Source organism: Piliocolobus tephrosceles, unplaced genomic scaffold, assembly GCF_002776525.5.
Source record: "Piliocolobus tephrosceles isolate RC106 unplaced genomic scaffold, ASM277652v3 unscaffolded_19, whole genome shotgun sequence".
NCBI classification, from domain to species: domain Eukaryota; kingdom Metazoa; phylum Chordata; class Mammalia; order Primates; family Cercopithecidae; genus Piliocolobus; species Piliocolobus tephrosceles.
Genome location: NW_022300975.1, coordinates 2,521,218 through 2,541,254, shown reverse-complemented (window position 1 = coordinate 2,541,254; position 20,037 = coordinate 2,521,218). Strand labels below are relative to the sequence as shown.

Sequence of the window (20,037 nt, the reverse complement as noted above, 5' to 3'; positions counted from 1 at the left end):
GAATTTAGCTTGCTTATACATCCCCTACACACACACACACACACACACACACACACACAGAGACACACACACACATACTCTCTCTCTCTCTCTTTCTCTCTCTCTCTCTCTCTTTCTCTCTCTCTCTCTCCTATCCTACTGGTAGTTACACGTTTTTATTAAGCTGGCCTCAGGGTTTCCCTTCACTCTCATCCTGGGAATTTTCCTCACCTTTCTTCTATGTGGAATCCTCTGTTTCTCAGAACTCAAGTTTTCCTTCCTAGGGTTGCTTCCTTGTTTTGGTGGTGCAACTCCTCTAGCCTCTAGCAGCTTCCTGTAAAAGAGGGCTTGCATGAGAGGTAAATTTTTTGAGACCTTTCAAGTATCAAAATAATTTATCCTTTGTATGCTCTATTCATATCTTGCTTGAGGGTAGAATAATTTTTCTTTTCGGAAACAGGTTCTTGCTCTGTCACCCAGGGTGGAGTGCAGTGGCATGATCATAGTTCACTACAGCCTCAACCTCTTGTGCTCAAGCAATTCTTTTCCTTCAGCCTCCCAAGTAGCTGGGACTACAGGCACATGCCACTGCACTTGGCTAATTTTTTTTTTAATTCTTTTTTTTTTTTTTTTTGTAAAGTAAAGACAGTCTCAGTATGTTGCCCAGGCTGGTCTCAAACTCCTGGGCTCAGGTGATCCTCCCACCTTGGCCTCTAATTTTTTAAAAGCATTTTTCTGTTATCTTTTAACTTCTAATATTACTTTTAAGAAACTTGATTTCATTCTAATTTTTAAACTTTTGTATTTGACCTGTTTTATTTTCTTCTTTCTGGGAATTGTTAAGGATATTTTCTGTATCCCCAGTGTTCTGAACTTGTGTTTTTTGCTTCTGGGACATTTTCTTGTTTTATATATTTGATAATATTTTCTTAACTTTTTCTTTGTGAAATACTTATTATTCCGATGCCTTGCAGACTAGACTGAGTCTCTAATTTTCTTATTTCTCAAAATATTTTTTTCTACTCTCTGGGAAATTTTCTCAACTTTATCCTGCATTGAGCTAATATTTGTGAAATAATTTCTAGAGGCTTATTTATCGTATATACCTTCAATATGTTACCAGTAATACTATTTGAAATTTTGTAACCCTATCCCTCTAAAGGATAAGTATGAAGGACCTTATCTAATCATTTAACTTAGACCTGTTAACATGATTCACCTGTATTTAATCAGCACTTCATTTATTTGTTATGTGTTTTATTCTATTTTATTTTTTAGAGAGAGGGTCTCATTCTGTCACCCAGACTGCAGTGAAATGTTGCTACCATAGCTCACTGCAGCTTTGAGCTCCTGGTCTCAAGCAGTCTTCCTGCATTGACCTCCCAAAGCACCGTGATTACAGGCATGAGCCACCACTTCCGGCCATTTAATCAGCATTTTAAAATGAGAAATTATATTCTGATTTGTAACCGAAGACATTGAAAACATATTTCTCTACTGTACTTTTGCCCATTATAGCAGGAATGGCATATTGCACTACTACAGTGGTTCCACTGCCAATGTAGTAACCTAGGGATTGGTTCCAGCCAAGATTCTCTTATACACCAGTGATTTATTAGCTCTCTGTGTGTACATATTAGAGCAAATAATTCTTGATAGGAACATGCCAGGTGTTATGTTATGAGTTAGGTGATAAAGAGAAGTATGGCTTCAAACATACACTTCTCTCCATTCTCCATGATTTTATCATTCATTAAGAAATCCAGTACTTCTAATTTAGGACCTTCCTATATATTGTTTACTTTGAATTAGGGAAATGTTTTATTACTATTAAAAAAATACATATAAACAAGCACTTCAAAAAGGGGTATGATATGGACATATAACCAAGGTAAAACATGGGTAGTCTTACTTTATCATTAATAATTCACAATTCTTTGTTTTTAAAATCTAGTATCTTCTTAATAATTTTATCAAGACAACTGAAAGTAATATAATGAAGCAGACAATTTGTAGTTACCTAGATTGTGAACGATCTTGTGAAGCTGACATTTTGAAGAACACCAGTTACAAGGTACTGTAATTGTCAATTAACAGTATTTTTAAGCAATTGAAAAATTATATATATAAAATTATAAAAATTATGTATAAAATATTTTTAAAGCGCATTTAGTTTAATTACAGTGGTAGAGCAGCTGAAAAGTTATTTGACTGTCTCTGAGAACTTAGATTCAGAGTGATCAGGAATTATTCTGTGAGTCAATAAAAGAATAAATTGGTTTTGCTAAGGTTTTGTAACATTCACGTGCATCTGAAGTTATAAGTATTATTCCTGCAGTCAATCATACAGTAAAAATGATCTAAAAAATGCTTTACTTTATAGTTAGAATTGTTAGAGGTTAAGAATGGTAGCATTTTACTAAGGAGAAAGGTTGTCACTCCTCAGGAATGATGCTACTAAATAAGTGATCATTTTCTCTTCTATGGGCCTTGGCAGGGGGAAAAGTAACCAGCCTTGATTTGAAGAAATTTAGCTGTCAGAATACTTCTGATAGATCTGTCTCTCTGGATCTATCAGAGTACTTCTGATAGATCTATCACTCTGGATCTGTCAGAATAAGACTTTGTGAAATCACAAGATAGAATGAGACGATGTGCAAATCAGACAATACTTCTAAAAAAATAACTGAAATCTTAATTGCGAGGCATGATGTGTACAGCCAGTCCGATAGTTCGGGAGAAGGAGAAGACCAAGATCTACTCAGTAGAAGTTGAAAAGTGAGCCTGGTGAGATGCAGTGCTCAGGGTCAAGCTTGTTCAGTATTGGTTTAGGTGACATGGCGATATGGTCCTAAGGTTTCTCAAGAATGCTTTAGGGTTCTAATCAAATGAACAACAGCATGTAACACCAGAAATACCTGGGCACACAATTTAATTTTTGTCATCAAAGCAAACATTTTGAAAAGCAAGGCTGTAGTTTCCAGGCAGGGTACAGTGGGAAGGACAGGCAATCTATATGCTCAGAAAAACCAGTAGCTCAGGAGCTGTCAGCAAGGCAGCAAATCTGAGTTCTCATGATTGGTAACAGAGGGGATTCAGGCAGTAGTGGTATGGAGCTGGGGATGGAGGAAAAGAGACATGTAAAAATGGAGATGAACATGTTCCTCTATAGACATCACTCACTGGGTTTCTGATATTGTGTTGTACGTAGAATATGGAAAATATATTAACTTTTCAAGTTATTGACCATTTTTTACCATCCTAATTTTCCTGTCTTTAGTGACTTGTAATTTGGTGATCTCTGATTTCTGTTGATAAATTTTGAATGCCATGTAAAATTTAATTATAGAATAATTTTTAAAGTGACTTAATATAATTTTTTTTATCTGTATAAGAATCGCCATGTCCTTACTGATAACTTACTTTTATTTTTTTCCAGGGATTTTTTCAGTTAATGTGCAGTAAAAGTTGCTGTGTTTATTTCCATAAAATTTGCTGGAAAAAGTTCAAGAATTTAAAGTATCCAGGTGAAAATGATCAGGTATTATATTCGTTCTTAAAACTACAACAGCATTTCTTCCTCTACCCTTTCCTCTTTTGTTCTCCCCCCCATCGTTTCTTCCTGTTCATAACTTCCCTCCTTCTTTTTACTTCCTTCTTTATTTCTTTTTCTTTTACTTCCTTCTTTGTTCTTTCCCAATTCTCTCTGATGCTTATCTCCCTACCACTTTTCATTCATTATCATCATTTATTGAACAGCTCTTTGTAGATGATACGCTACCAGTTGATTTGCTTAGTGGTTTCTATCAGTTTGTTCCCTTCCTTTTAGAAATGTATACTCTTAAGAATAGAAATATTGTTGCATATATGCCCATAGGATCATAGAATAGAATTTCTTAGTAAACACACAGAAAGGATAATTATACAATTTTAAGGATTTCCATTTTAGAGGTGATGAACAAGGACAGATTTCATAGTCTTCAAAAATATATTTGGAATCTTTAATATTTATATTTAGTTATAATGGTTACATATCATATATAGTTATAGATAATATGTAATTATATAACATTATAGTTATATATTATATGTAATAGTTATAATTTTAACTATAATTATATGTTATAATTATATATAACTATATTATTATATGTTATAATTATATATAACTATATAATTATATAACTATAATTTTATAAGTTATAATTATAACTATAATATAATATATAATTGTTATAATTATTAACTATTATAATATATAACATACAATAGAGTTTTTTGCAACTAATATTAAAGTGGAAATACAAAGCCCAGCTTTGAATTAATTACTCCTTAGTGAGCTGATGACCGTAAGTTGGGTCTATAATGTTTGGTTCTATAGTGTTTACATTCTACAAACAACAGAAAACTCATTTAAAGTAATTGTGGTGTAGTAGAAAATGCATTGAATATGGAGTTGGGAGATCTGGGTTCAAGTCCAGACTGAGCCACTTACTAGTTTTATTATATTAGACTGGTAACTTAATTGCTCAAATACTAATTTTTTTAAGCTGTAAATTAAGAATAAGATAAACCTATTTCATAGGGTTTTTGTAAGAATTAACAGATAAAACAGATGAACTCACATTGTGAACTGTAAAAACAATTGTATAAAGATTTACTTATTTATTTTTAAGTGGTATATACTTTACAATTTCCTTGATTGTTGGGGCAGTTAATATTACTGAATTTTAGAAAGAGAAGTAAAAGAAAAATGAGTAACTTAGCCAAAAGAAATAGCAGGCCAGAACTAGAGAAAGGATGTAACATTTTTATTCTTTCCTTTTGCCTAGAATCCTCATGTATCTGATAGAAATTCAGTAATCCTCTTTACGCATACTTAATGAGTACATTTTACTTGAAGTTGCTTTCTCTGGAGCAGCAAATGCATCTTAGTCTGTAATATAGCTACTTGAAGATTTTGAAGTAGTGTGAAATCATACATTTTAAATAGGATATCCATTGATTTATGAAATGGACCATCTTTTAACAGCTACCTGTCAAATATTTCCATCTTCCAGTTTACTGTCTAGCAACATTTGCTTCTAACTACATTTATTTAAATATAATCAGATTTGCACATCAGTGATTTTTTCTATTTTTATTTTTTTCTATTAATAACTTTAGAGTTTTAGTGGGAAAAAATGCTTGAAGGAAGGATGTACAGGTGACATGGTAAGGATGCTGCAGTGTGATGTACCTGGAATTGTTAAAATTTTGGTGAGTATCTTGTTTTGTCCTTTTTTTTTTCCTTGCTGTCCTTCCTTGGAAAAATATTTTTAACTTGAAACAGACCTGGGATCATCATAATTGGATTCCAGCCATGTTGCCTTTGATGGCGACTGAACTGTTAGACCTTTTTATTGCTGTGATTTATGCAAAGTAGTATTTAAGTGGTCTTTAAGAACAGTAAAAATTTAAGAATAAAGAGAAAGACACAAAAAGAGAAACAAAGACAAAATATGCCATAAGTATACCAATAAGGAAAGTATTGTGAACTAAGGATAATGTATCTAATCCTTTGACTTTCTAACCTAAGGTTAAAAATAATTTTAGACTTTCTGAACCTCTTTTAGTCTGTAAATAACCTCCTATGAAAGTATCTATAGAACATCACATATAGTACCTGTTACATAAAATGCACTCAGATGATATCCATTTTATGGTTTAATTAATGAACTATCTTGTTGAATTTTTAGTTTATAACAAAATAGACCAAATTATGACTAGAAATGTATCTTATTTCTTTATTTTAAAATATGCTATTTTTGTATTTCAGGTTTGGCATTTAAATCCTATAGTGATGTAAAGTAGAACTGCTTTTTTAAGGTCAACTCTAGTTTGTTTTTTTGATCAGGATTATTTATTACTTACCTTGTTATTTATGTTTTGTTTGTTTTATATTCACTGTGACTTAACTCTCATTGTATGTTTCAAATGTTAAGCTAAGAAATAACATTACAAATTTTGAAAATTGAACTACTTTAGGGCTATTTTTTCCCCATTACTTGCAGTTTGAAGTTGTGAGAAAGGATGAATATGTAACCATTGAAAATTTAGGAGCAAGGTAAGCTTAAAATAAAATATTCTGTTACTTTTTTGGAATATGCATATATTTTTTGGTTGCTTAATTCTTCTGTGTTTCTGTCATCTAATGGAGCTGCATTAAATTTTAAGGTAGTATTAAGGTTTGTGAAAAAAATTTATTTAATTTTTAATTTAATTGCCATTTGTTTCCCTCTCTATCACCATTTATTGTAGACATTTTACGTTCTAAAGCGGAGATGGAGAAATTATGTGAATACTTTCCCATTAAGTGTGAAAATAATCCTTTTCTTTAAACTAAGATATTTTTCTTAAAGTTAGTTATTATGAAATATAGACTTTTCTATATTTCAAAACTTATCCAAACCACTAAGCTTGTCTTACAATTAGAATCTTCCTGTTTCTTAGATGAGAAAACTGTATTGCAAAGTAATATATTTGATAAGCCTAGAATTAATAGAGATATTACAGAGTGTTGCTACTGAAGTTAGAAATTTCAATATAAATGTTCTCCTAATCCATTGATTCTCTTTTTCTTCTGTTTAATGTGTAAATGCCATTTTTCAATCTAGTAGGGACATTGCATTGACATCTAAAGCATCAGTTTTCCCTTATTAGTTAATGAAGCCCAAATCTTTATACCTAGCACAGATCTCTCTCCTAAAAGCTTGACCTGTATACTTACCTGCATACTAAATATCTCTATTTTTATTTTTCAAAAATGTTTATAATTCAGCATGGCCAAAACTGGACTCATGATCTTTCTTTCTAACACACTTTGTAACTTTTTTAAAAGTCCTATCAATTTAGTTTTTTTTTTTTTTTTTTTTTTTTTGAGACAGAGTCTCACTCTGTTGCCCAGGCTGGAGTGCAGTGGCTCGATTTCGGCTCACTGCAAGCTCCGCCTCCCGGGTTCATGCCATTCTCCTGCCTCAGCCTCCCTTGTAGGTGGGACTACAGGTGCCTGTCATCACGCACGGCTAATTTTTTTTGTATTTTTAGTAGAGACGGGGTTTCACTGTGTTAGCCAGGATGGTCTCGATCTCCTGACCTCGTGATACACCTGCCTCGACCTCCCAAAGTGCTGGGATTACAGGCGTGAGCCACTGCGCCCGGCCAATTTAGTTTTTAAAATATAAATTTCTTCCTATTTCTGCCCTATCTCTACCACTTCACTAAACTAAATGAGATTATCATTATTTCTCATTTGAAATTCTCAAACAGCTTCTTAAAACTGTCTGTCTTTAGCCTTTCCTTTTTCCAGTCTGTGGTTTTCAATAACCATCAATAGGACTTTTCTAACATAAAAATTGGAATATATCACTTCTGTGCGTGAAGATCTTTCAGAAGCTTCTCATTGCTCTTAAAATTAAGTTCAGATTCTTTAACTTAGCTCTTCACTTAACCTTGTACACAGCTGAACTCATTCATGCCATCTCTTGTCACTTTACTCTTAACCATACATGTACCAACTATACGGAGCTGCTTTTGGTTTCTTCAGTGCGCCATCTCAAGAAACTTCCCAAGTTATTGCATTGAAGTGTATCTAGTTTACTGTTTGACCTCCAAGCTTTGCTTGGAATACTCTGCTTTGCCTAGTTAAAACTTTCGAAAAGCCTTACTTAGATTACAGTAGATGTTCTATAACGTATTTCTTCTATTTCTATCAAAACATTTACTAACGTTTATTACACTTTCTTCTCCATTTGAATGTAACCTCCACCAGGGCAAGAACTTTATCTTGTTTTCTGGTACATTCCTGGCACATAGCATAATATCTGGCACATAGCTAGGCCACAATAAATACAAAGTAGAGATTCTGGATTCCATTATTCCCCAGTGGGTAATGTTACTTTCATTTTGACAGGCCACTAATTTGGCTAGATGTGAACTTTGAACACTTTCGGATCCAGTCTGAGTCCAGATCTTTTGGCCTTAGTTGAGCTGCTTTTAGTCTGTTCCACACATGTGGTTCAGTGTTCGGTCAGAGAATTGTGGGAAAGAATTTGGGGATCTCTTTTCTGATTACTTCCCCTTCTAGGATTCCCCCATTCTCTTAGGAGTCATGTTTCCATTTCAGTTTTCTGGTTTCTTCAGCCAAAGAGACCTTTTCTCTGTAGTGATGTCACCTTTCTCATTCCTAATGTTAGCAATTTGTGTCTTTTTTTTTTTTTTCTTGATCATTCTGGATAGAAGTTTATCAATTTTGTTATCTTTTCAAAGAATCAGCTTTTAATTTTACTGATTTTTCTATAATGTTTTTGTTTTAAATTTCATTGATGCTCTTTGTAATTTCATTTCTTTTGTTTGCTTTGGGTTTAATTTGCTTTGATTTTTTTAAGGTGAAAGCTTTGATCATTGATTCGAGACCTTTGTCTTTATAAATTGATTTTACATTAAACATTGCTTTAACTGTGTCCCATATATTTTGATGTGTAGAAGTTTATTATTAGTATTTTCATTGTATTTTAAATATTTTCTAGTTTTGTGTGTGTGTGTGTATGTTTTAACCATAGGCTCTTTAGGATTTGTTAAATTGCCAAATGTTTGGTAATATTTCAGCTGTCTTTCCAGATATTGATTTTTAGTTTAATTCTCTTGCAGTAATTTATTTTATGATCATATTACTGTGTATCTTGGTGAATGTTCCACTTGCATTTGTAAAGAATCTGTTTTCTGATCTTGAATGAAATAGTCTATACATTAGATAAAATTAGTTTACAGCTCTGTTTCATCATTCTATATCATTTTTGATTATTTACTTTTTCCACCAGTTACTCAGGGAATGTTGAAGTATACGATTCATTTTTTTTGTCTACTGTCTAATTGTATATCTAGAAACTCTTATTAAATGCTACACACACATCTAGGATTGTTACCTTTTTTCTTGACAATTTGACCCCTTTATTCTTATTTAACATCTTTGTTTTGTGTGTGTGTGTGTGTGTGTGTGTGTGTGTGTGTGTGTGTGTGGGATGGAGTCTCGCCCTGTCACCCAGGTTGGAAATCTGTGGTGCGCTGTCGGCTCACTGCAACCTCCGCCTCCCAGGTTCAAGCGATTCTCCTGCCTCAGCCTCCCGAATAGCTGAGACTACAGGCGCACGCCGCCATGCCCAGCTAGTTTTTGTTATTTTTAGTAGAGATGGGGTTTCACCATCTCAACTAGGATGACTAGGATGGTCTCCGTCTCCTGACCTCATGATCCACCCGCTTTGGCCTCCCAAAGTGCTGGGAATACAGGCATGAGCCACTATGCCCGGCTTTAATATCTCTTTTTAACCTTGATAGTATTCTTGCCTTAAGTGTTTTTTGTCTGTTATTAATATAGCTATTGCAGCTTTCTTTTGATTAGTGTTTGCATGGTATATCCTTTTGCATCCATTTATTTCATCCTATGTATATAGGTGGCATAGGTCTTTCTTTTTTATATATACAATATGACAATCTCTGCCTTTAAATTTTTTTTATTCCATTTGTATTTTCTTTACTAATTTATATAGTTGGAAATCTACTGTCTGCCTTGTTGTTTTCAGTTTTCCCTACCTGTCTTTATTGTTTATTTTCTGGTTTGGTTTATTAGTTTTACCCTTTTTTAGTGGTTGCTTGAGGACTTACAATACATATTTTTAACTTACCAAAGTTTATTTTAAAATAGTATTATACCACAGCATGTACAGTGTAAGATACACCTTACAATAATAGATTTTCATTTCTTCCCTCTTTTGTGCTATTGTTTTAATATGTTTTACTTCTGCTTACTTTATAAATTACATAATGTTACTTGTAAGTGTAGTTTAATTTTTTCTGTTTTGAACATTATATGTGGAAACATTCATTTTATGCATTTTAAAATCATGTTTAGTGTGATTCCATTCTTACTATTACAGTTTTAGAGTTTTCATTTTTATTGCTTCACTAATTTAATCATTCTGCCATTAACAGATGTTTATTTCTAGGTCCTGGCTCTAACAGTAGTTTTGCAGTGAACACTCTTGTACATGTCGCTAGGTCATTATGAGCAGAAAATTTTCCAGAATATATACCTAAAAGTAGAATTGCTAGGCCACCTGTATATATCTGTAACTTTACTAGCTTTTGCCAAATTGTTTTCCAGCGTGGTTTTACAAATGTACACTCCCCACCAACAGTATGGGAAATACCTTTTACTCAGTATCTTTGCCAATGACTTCATATTGTCAGACTTTTACATTTTTTCAATGTAATGTGCAACTAACAGTGTTACAGTGGTACTGGAGATAAAAATCAGTTAACAATAACAAACAGCCACCACCAAAATCCCTTTCCTCATTAAGCTTACATTGTAACGTTGTTGTCCAGTATTTTTTTGTTTTGTTTTCCGTGGTTCATTTCAAAGCCAAGCCATCTGTTCAATGGCAGCATTTACCTAGTGCTTTTTTTTTTTTTTTTTTTTTTTTTTGAGATGGAGTCTCGCTCTGTCACCCAGGCTGGAGTGCAGTGGCCGGATCTCAGCTCACTGCAAGCTCCGCCTCCCGGGTTTACGCCATTCTCCTGCCTCAGCCTCCCGAGTAGTTGGGACTACAGGCGCCGCCACCTCGCCCGGCTAGTTTTTTGTATTTTTAGTAGAGACGGGGTTTCACCGTGTTAGCCAGGATGGTCTCAATCTCCTGACCTCATGATCCGCCCGTCTCGGCCTCCCAAAGTGCTGAGATTACAGGCTTGAGCCACCGTGCCCGGCCCCTAGTGCTTATTCTAGTTAATACATTTTGCTACTTTATTTTTTATTTTTCTAATTATTTGTATTGATGTTCTACTAGCATCTTTATTGTTTTTAATCAGTAGGTGTTAAATGTGTTGGGTTTTCTTGGAATAGTTATTGCCAAAAATATTATATGGTGAAGAGAGGTCCAGGGAGGACTTCTAGGTTTGCTATTTTTCTGTTTGCTTGCTTGTTTTTTGTTTTGTTTTTTTTTTTTTTTTTTTGTCTTACAATGAAAAGCTTTCTTTCCTTTTTTTCCGCTACCACACATCCTTTTTGCAAGGAAGTTTGTAATATGATAGTTTTAGTATGAAATCTGGCAATACTGCTTACTTGATCATTCCAATGAAAGTGACAGTGTAGGGTTTTCATTGTTGGTGAGCTCTATTTGTTCATTATTTTTTCTCCTTCTTGAATTATTTCTAGGAGTAGAAGATGAAAATAGTTACTTAGCCATGCTCATACTAGAAATCTTGACTGACTTTCACATTATTTTATTTCCACTATAACTTAATTTTTTTCCATTTGCAGTTATAAAAAGTTGATATCTCTGAAAATAACTGATACTGATATAAGACCGAAGATCAGTTTAAAATTTAATACAAAAGGTATTATTTTATTTTTATATGCCTTCTGTTGAAAAGTATGTTAAAATTTTTGACTTCTCTGTCAACTTTCATGCCATTAACAACCACATCTTTACTGTGTTTGTCATTCACTGAGCTTGGGGTTATACCAGCACTTGGTGTAGGCTGGAAATCACAGACAGGAAGATCAGCAGATGTATGGATCTCACATTACCTTGGCATCCTATAGAGAGGCTTGCTAGGTCTGGTGCATAACTGTGACTATACCACGGGATTGTGTTCCAGCAGAGGTTTTCTACCAACCCTTCCTTCCCTTGTTGCATTCCTTCTTAATAGAGCAAGCATTAGAGTACCCTTACATGAAAGGAATGCACATTTTGAGTTTGAGGCCAAGTACTCTAAACTTAGCTGCCAGCTTTTTAGGAGTGTGCTAGAAAATGCCCTACCCAGAACCTGGAGACCTTAATTAAGGGACCGTGGGCCCATGGAAGAATAGTTTGGTGGCAGTCCAGCCAACTTTGTATTTGGTAACCCAAAGAAAGCTCCCTGTGTCATTAGCTTTTTAACTTTGCCTCCACAGTGTATATCGAGTATTTCAAGCAAAAATGTTAATTTAATAAATCTCTTGAAACATAGAATCTTGAAGGATAAAATAAAGCTGCATTTTGTGAGAAACACATATTTTGATATCCATATAACACCAAATGCCATCGTATACCAAATTATTAGTACTTTCTAATTCACCTCAGCCCACTTTTCTCCTTTGAAAGCACTATTAAAACAGGAAAATACCAAATAGTTCAGTTTCATGCCTTATTCCATGTTATTGATGAAATACCTACCTCTTTTTTTGAGGGAGTGAGAAGATGAGGTTTATTAAATCAGAATTTCTCAAACATTATACATATATTTGATATATATCTGGCAATTTTGTTAAAAGGCAGATTTCAATTCAGTAGGTCTGGAGTGGGGCCTGAGACTGTGCTTTTCTAACAGGCTCTCAGGTGGATGCTTGATGCTGCTGGTCTCTGGGCTACCCTTTGAGTAGCAAGGAGCTAGATCTTTTGACATTTCTTGATATAGATCTGACCTATCTGGTATAGTAGTCCCTAGCTGTATGTGCCTGCTTAAATTTAAATTAATTAAAATTAAATTGAAAATTCAGTTCCTTAGTCACCCAAGCAGCATTTCCAGTGCTCAATGAGTATTAGTGCAAATATAAAACATTTTATCACACGATATTCTGTTGGACAGTGCTGATTAGGATAAAGTATAATTGTTTATGTAAAGTATAGTTAAACATTGACAATTAGCATTCTTGGCAAATTTCAGAGTTTTTAAAGACCTAATACTGTGATGTCATTTTGTTGCCAAAGATCATTTACTTGAACAAAACCTTGGATGATTGAAAGACTTCTGTGGTGATTAGTCTTTCTTATTACTTTTGCTTGGGAACATGTTTTTTTTAGATGTTTTGACAGAGAGAAAGCAGCATGCTAATTGAGCACTGGCTGTGGCAAAGCCCTGTACTATCCTTCATTCTTTTGGAATAGTTTTTATCCTGCAGGAGCTTAGGATATAATGTGAGAGACAAAATAGAAAAAGAGAATTAATGTAGAATGTCTTGACTTTCCAAAATTTATTTTCAGATGAAATGCCTATCTTCAAGCTTGATTATAATTATTTCTATCATCTGCTTCATATAATTATTATTTCTGGTACTGACATTGTTCGGCAAATATTTGATGAGGCTATGCCACCCCCTCTTTTGAAAAAAGAGCTTCTTATACACAAGAATGTGCTGGAATCCTACTATAACCATCTTTGGACCAATCATCCTTTGGGTGGATCATGGCATCTGCTTTATCCTCCAAACAAGGAGTTACCACAATCCAAACAGTTTGACTTATGCCTCCTATTAGCTCTTATAAAACATTTGAATGTGTTCCCTGCACCCAAAAAAGGATGGAATATGGAACCGCCATCTTCTGACATCTCTAAATCCGCAGACATCCTGCGACTGTGCAAATACAGGGATATCCTCCTTAGTGAGATTTTGATGAATGGTCTCACTGAGTCACAGTTCAGTTCAATTTGGAAAAAAGTTTCAGATATTCTTCTGCGCCTTGGGATGAAGCAAGAGGATATTGACAAAGTGAAGGAGAATCCCATTGAGAATATCTCCCTTGATTACCATCAGCTATCCATCTACCTAGGCATACCAGTACCAGAAATCATACAGAGGATGTTATCCTGCTATCAACAAGGTACTAAGTGATTATTTACTTCAGCCAATAAACTTCCGTTGATTGAATGTCTACTCTGTGCCAGGCACAGTGCAAAGGGCAAGAGATTCAGTGAGTTCATGGTTTTGGGAAAATGGACTCATCAGGAGGGTAATAGAAATTATAGTGCTAGAGATGTTTCCAGAATACCATGGGAAATCCTAGGCTGAAGGAGTCCAAAAAAGCTTTCTGGAGAGTGTGATGGTTAAAGAACTATTAATGGTGTGCAGAAATTAGCCAGGTGAAAAAGATTGAGAAGGATGTTTCAGAGGGAAACAAAAATAAACGTATAGAAACATAAAAATATACTGCAGGCAACTAAAAAAGGTTGGCTTTATTGAGATTAGGAGAGAGTTCATAAGGTACATTCAAGAGGATTTTTTTGTCACATGGAGGAGTTCACATTTTTCAGACAGAAATCGTTGAAGACTTTTAAGTAGAGTTTTATCACATTAAGTGGAGTTTTATTCTCCAAAATTAGTAAAGTCTAAAACCATGACATATAGGTACTGTGTGGTTTCAAAGATGTTTGTTTAGACAGTGTGGATGTATGTTTCTTCTACTTTCTAGCAGAACCTTTTTTAGTTTACAATTTTAGCAGCTATTCGTAGGCTGTAGGTAATTTTAAAAATCAGGTAACGTTCAGGCAAGTGTTTGTATTGGCCATTCCCCAACTTGTCTATTGATATGGAAAAGACTTCAGACCTCCTCTCCCACATCTCAGGATACCTTCTCAGCTATTCTTTTGGAAAGCAGAGTTCAAGACATGACAACATTTCTGAAACCCTGCTGTGCTATTCAGGATGACTTCCTGGTCCCAAGTAATTTACAGCCCAGTGAACAACTGATGACCACATTGATGCTATATAAACACAATTGTACAAGTTTCTAGTGAACTGGTCCAGGTTTTCTTCAGAGATAATTGCTGTGCCCAATTTCAGTCCTGGTATTTACTAAGGCTCTGGAATACCTTTGTTTTCTTGCATAATCTAAGAATGAAAGAAGAGGACACTGAGTTTGGTATATAAGAAAGTCAGGCAAGAATTTTTAACTTATAAATTAGGGTTTTAAAAAATACATTTACTCTATTAGGATTTTAAATAATTCACGAGAATAGAGTATTTGAGAAAGAGTTTTGAGCACCCATTCAATTCAAAGTATTTTAAGCAGTTCTTACTCAAGCAGTCAGAAGAGCTTATTGGTCAAGTCCCTTTACTAGAGGCTTTCTTACCATCTTATATTTCTTTCCTCAGCTATTATAGTTGCTTTTTATTTGGATATCTGATAATTTGATTAACATCCATCATCCCACTAAATCTCCATGAAGATTGTCCTTTTTTTCTTCACCATTCAATCTCTGGAGCTTAACACAGCCTGATACACATTGTAGTGCTCAGTATTAATGGGCAAGGAGAGCAAGTGCTGATCTGGATAAATCAGATTGCTAAAAAGGTCCCAACTTTCAATGGAGGTTTGCTGTGTAATTAACTATTGTTTCATGGCCTTAGACTGTAAACAAAAGTATTTGTTGCTTGGTTTAAAGTGCTTGTGTTCTAGGCTTTATCTGTGATACCACATTTTTGTTTACTTTTTTTTCTCTAATCATGGGTTTATAACCTTTATGTGATAAAGATTGTGTCTTGTCTAAACTGGATTGATGAGCAAAGCTGGTTATTTTTCCAGTTACTTATAGAATAAATTTGTGCAATATAAAAATATTCTGCCTTTTCTTAATCCTAGCCAGACATTCATTTGTTGCAATTGTACATCTAAAATTTTTCTTTATGTATTATAGGAATTGCTCTACAGTCAATAACAGGCAGTCAGCGTAAGTATATTTAAAAATAAAATGTATATTTTAAGTATTTTAAGTAAATATATTTAAAAATAAAATGTGTAAATGACTTTTTAACAAGAGATACCTATGGAATTTTTATTTGATCAGATAAACTAAATGATAAACTATAATTGTGAAGAACTTGGGCCAGGCACAGTGGCTCACGCCCATAATCCCTGTACTTTGGGAGGCGGAGGCAGGTGGATCACAAGGTCAGGAGATCGAGACCATCCTGGCCAACATGGTGAAACCCCATCTCTACTAAAAATACAAAAACTAGCCAGGTGTGGTGGCGGGTGCCTGTAGTCCCAGCTACTCAGGAGGCTGAGACAGGAAAATCGCTTGAACGCAGAAGGCAGAGGTTGCAGTTAGCCAAGATCATGCCACTGCACTCCACCTTGGGTGACAGAGCAAGACTCAGTCTCCAAAAAAAAAAGAAATTGGAAAATCATGTGATCAAATTGCCACTGATCTGCTGAATCAAGAATGAGCTTTATTCTGCCTTTGGCTTAGTGCATGTGCTCCAGGATTTTCCCAAAGATTATGTTCTAACGTTTTAGTCACAGAAACTTAGCAGGCAAAAAATACCTTCCTGCTTTCTCTGTTTGTTGTTTAGCGTGTATAACTTCATTTAGTCTGTCTATTGTTTATAGCTATATACTTTTTTTGCCAGGTGATGTTGTAATTTTTTTATTTCCATTTTTGTGCTGTTGTTTTTTTTAAGTGCAATTAATATTCTTCAATTAAAATTATACTTAAAAATACACCACCACAGATTTGTTTGGGATAAAATGCTGGACTCTCTGAGACCAGTCAGACAAAGTCCACAAGTTTTGAGACTGAGTCTCTGGGCCAGTATCAAGGAGCAAAGTCTCAAAGAAAAGGTCACATAATAGGGGGCTCACACCCCTCTTATGAAAAAGAAAGAAAACAGAAAAAATAGATCTTCTATCTTCTTATTCTTTATATTTCAGATATATGTGCTAAAATAATATGAGTTGAAGTATTAATAGAATCAAGGTCAGGACATGCAAAATGTTAGTATTTAGAGTCTACTTAAGTTCTAGAGTATCTAATATCTAGAGTCTACCTAAGATTCCAGTAGGTAACATAGCACTCAGGTTCATACTGATTAGTTGCAGGCTGGTGTTTGCACATATTATTTGGTAATTGATAAATGAACACATTTTCATCGAGTAATTGAAAAGAGTAAGATATCTTTTATTTCTATTTTGTGAATGTTGCTTTTTTGGCAAACATTTTAATATTGATAAGCTGAAAGTGCTTTCATCTAGATTTTGAGAATTTTGTCTTTAATGTTTAGGTATTGAAATAGAAGAGTTACAGAATGAGGAAGAAGAACTAAGTCCACCTCTCATGGAGTACAATATAAATGTGAAATCAAACCCTGAAATACAGTTTGCAGAACTTAATAAAGATGGGGCCTCAATACCCAGTGAATCTTCAACAGAATCTCTTAAAGATCTCCAGGAAGTATAAGCTCTCATTAATATTTGAGTTAGAAGAACTTATTCTGGGCCTTTCATTTGTTGCATGTGCTGTAGTTAAAGCATCCCAGATAATTTTAGCTTATATTTTCGTAGTGTTTATATAGAGCTTGAATTGGAATGGTCCTTTCCTCAGTACTTCCTTCCATAATCTTTCCTGCCATAACAATTTATTTTGCCATCATTTCTTAAATACTTACATGGCAAGCATTATGCTAGATTGTAATTTTTTTTTAATCCCAATTGAGGTGGATATGGGAAGGTATTAGAAAGTAGAAGAAAGTATAGTCTAAAATAGAGAGGAAAGAAAGGAAGAGAAAAGTGGGATATTTCAAGACTGTTTGCACAGAGGTAGAATGTAAATCATCCAGAATGGAATCTCCATATTTCTTTACAAATAAGTGGTAATGGTTATTATATAGTCACTAAATTCTTCTTAGATCTTTCATCTTATAGGCATGAATATGTTGCTTTTTAAAAAGTACCTTCCTCCTTTGTTACTCACATCCATGTGTGTAAGTGAGCATCTGTGAACTTCTATTAGTAACCTACTTATTGACATTATGTGTCGTTCCTTTATTCATCAGTGATTATTTAAGGACAGAAGACTAGGATTAAGATAAAAATGATGAAAACAAAAATAATTGTTTCCATAGAATCTAGAAAGAAATATCTATAATATTAAAAACAAAAGATCTTAGTGGTTAGAGAAACATATTTTGCAAAATAACCCATTGGACAGTTTGAATTACGTATTTAATAAATAATTTTTTATCTACTAGGTTAAGAGTAAACAAAGGAAAAAGAAAAAGACTAAGAATAAAAAGGTAAGAGATTATAATAGCATTATAATAACTGATTATGAACACTTGATTAAATATATGAATTCATTGTTAGAACTTAAATTAGTTAAAATAGACATATAACACAAATGATTCAATAGCTTACTGAATATATGATTATAGAGAAGTCTGCATATGTTATATCCTGAATGATTTTCAAGTATGAAATTGTATTTCATATTTCCCTAAATTGTAATTTATACATTTGCATATATAAATATAGACTGAATTAGTCACATGAAAATTTCATTAATTTCTACATACCACTTATTTTTAACATGAGTACTCATTGTTTTAAGAACAGCTCTTTGTCATATCTTTATTGATATGTTTAGAAGCAGCTTTCAAACCTTTTAAGAAATCTTGATTTTTTTTTTGTCTGAGACTATGCCAAAAATGCAATAATGTGCACAAAAAGGTACAAATACAAACCTCTTGCATTGCTGCTGCTTTGGTATTTGTCAGTTGCTAGATACAAGTCAGTATCTAGCACAGTTTTAGCAGTGAGTCTCTTAATTGCTAGGAAAACTATAAGGGAAAGCCACATGTCTTTTTGTAATCAAGCATATAGATAACCACCATGTTATGCAACTTTGTGGTGAAAAAACATTGTTTTCTAGCCTGAAAAATATTTTTAAAATCTTGATATATTCTGTATATTATAAATTGAATGAGGATATTTGCCCAACCACAATCTGGTAAGCCCATGTTGTTAGTCATTGGGAAGTGTAAACGAATTGTAATCATTAATGAAACTTAAGACAATGAAGATGAATTTGTAAAATACTAATGAAGTCAAGATTTAAAAAAGAATTTATATGCGAATCTGATAAGTAAAATATCATTGTTATATTTAACAATCATTTATTATAATTTATTTTACTTAAAAGTTATGAAAGTTAAATTTTATTTTTTAAAGACATGAGTATGGATATTTTTCCTTACTTTTAGACAGTTCTTATCTGATAAAACAAACTAATTTGTTATTTTGATGATATTTTTAATTTTTGCCAAAGTATTGGTAAGTCATGGGTCTAATACTACATAAAACTGTCCAAGTAAATTCACAGCTGTCAAACCACCAAACTAAGTTGCAAGGGCATATAGTGTGTCTTGCCTTTACTGCCATAAAATTAAAATATGGTAATGCTTAAGTTCTCAAATTTTAGTTAAAATCCCATTTCTACTTCAAATTGAAATTAAAAAGGGAACAAACACAACTAGAAATAATATATTTGTTATTATAAATATAATTACACCACTCAAAAATTCGTGACTAGTAATATTAATTTTTTAAATTAAATGTTAGCAAATATCTAGGAACTTTTGTTTCTTTAACATCCTAAGGTTTTCTTCAATTTATATTATTAAGTAAAGTTAAAATACTTTCTGAAATAAGATAATTTTATCAAGATAAAATGTGGACATTAAAAGAGAGATCTTATATCTTTTACCTAAATTTTAAAGTGGGACCTAAAAAATGTCCTAGGACCTATGAAATGCTAAAAATTTATACATATTATTACTTCATATGGAATAGTCTTATTCAAATAATCAGTTCCTATATTGTAGGCACAAAGAATTGTCTAGTTATAGTGCAAAGCAACCAGTTATAAAAAGTGAAGCCAACCAGAGGGAGACTGACTCCATCTCAAAAACAAACAAAAAAAAAGTAAAATCAACTAAACTCTCTAACTAGAAGTTCTCATGAAAAACTCTAGCATGTAGAAATTTGCTTGTGTTCTACAGTGCTGACAAAGTCTCCATGAGTGAAACTGTGTCCTCTTTTACTTATTTTATTACATAATATGTCTGACTTACATTCTAAAAATACCTATCAGGGACTCTCTGAAAGAATATGAAGGAAAAGTAAAATTTGTATAGCAAATAGAGGGGCAGTACAGATAACTTCTAACTAGTATGTATAGGAACTTTGTAGCCGCTCTATATGTTCTCTTTCTTCAGTTAAGTATTTAGTATTTGGCTTCTAATATATCCAAATTATAAATTACTCTTTTGGGGGTTAATAAGATCCTCACATCCTCCACTCAGTGTTAAGTTGGGCAAAAGAATAGAAGACCTGTGATGAAGTGTTGGGAAAAAGGAAACATGACAGGAAATAAATCCAGGTCATCAAATTGGGTGACCTTGGCCAATCTCACTTTATGCCAATGAAT

At 33.5% G+C, this 20,037-nt stretch overlaps 1 protein-coding gene across 5 annotated transcripts in view; it reads left to right on the top strand.

Moving 5' to 3' along the window:
• Positions 1-20,037, top strand: part of LOC111543003 (E3 ubiquitin-protein ligase DZIP3) — a 109,308-nt gene that overhangs the window by 47,484 nt on the left and 41,787 nt on the right. For 4 of the 5 annotated variants that reach the window (XR_002731730.2, XM_023212734.2, XM_023212710.3 and 1 more), the window contains exons 9-17: positions 1,934-2,053; positions 3,419-3,520; positions 5,146-5,238; positions 6,033-6,085; positions 11,333-11,409; positions 13,038-13,655; positions 15,469-15,501; positions 16,835-17,004; positions 17,801-17,845. Coding sequence is in view for 4 of the 5 variants with exons in the window: in XM_023212734.2 (XP_023068502.2) it covers positions 1,934-2,053; positions 3,419-3,520; positions 5,146-5,238; positions 6,033-6,085; positions 11,333-11,409; positions 13,038-13,655; positions 15,469-15,501; positions 16,835-17,004; positions 17,801-17,845 (1,311 nt within the window). In the remaining variant the exon portion in view is untranslated. The remainder of the gene's footprint in view (positions 1-1,933; positions 2,054-3,418; positions 3,521-5,145; positions 5,239-6,032; positions 6,086-11,332; positions 11,410-13,037; positions 13,656-15,468; positions 15,502-16,834; positions 17,005-17,800; positions 17,846-20,037) is intronic. The other variant, XM_023212749.3, reaches the window with a different exon arrangement.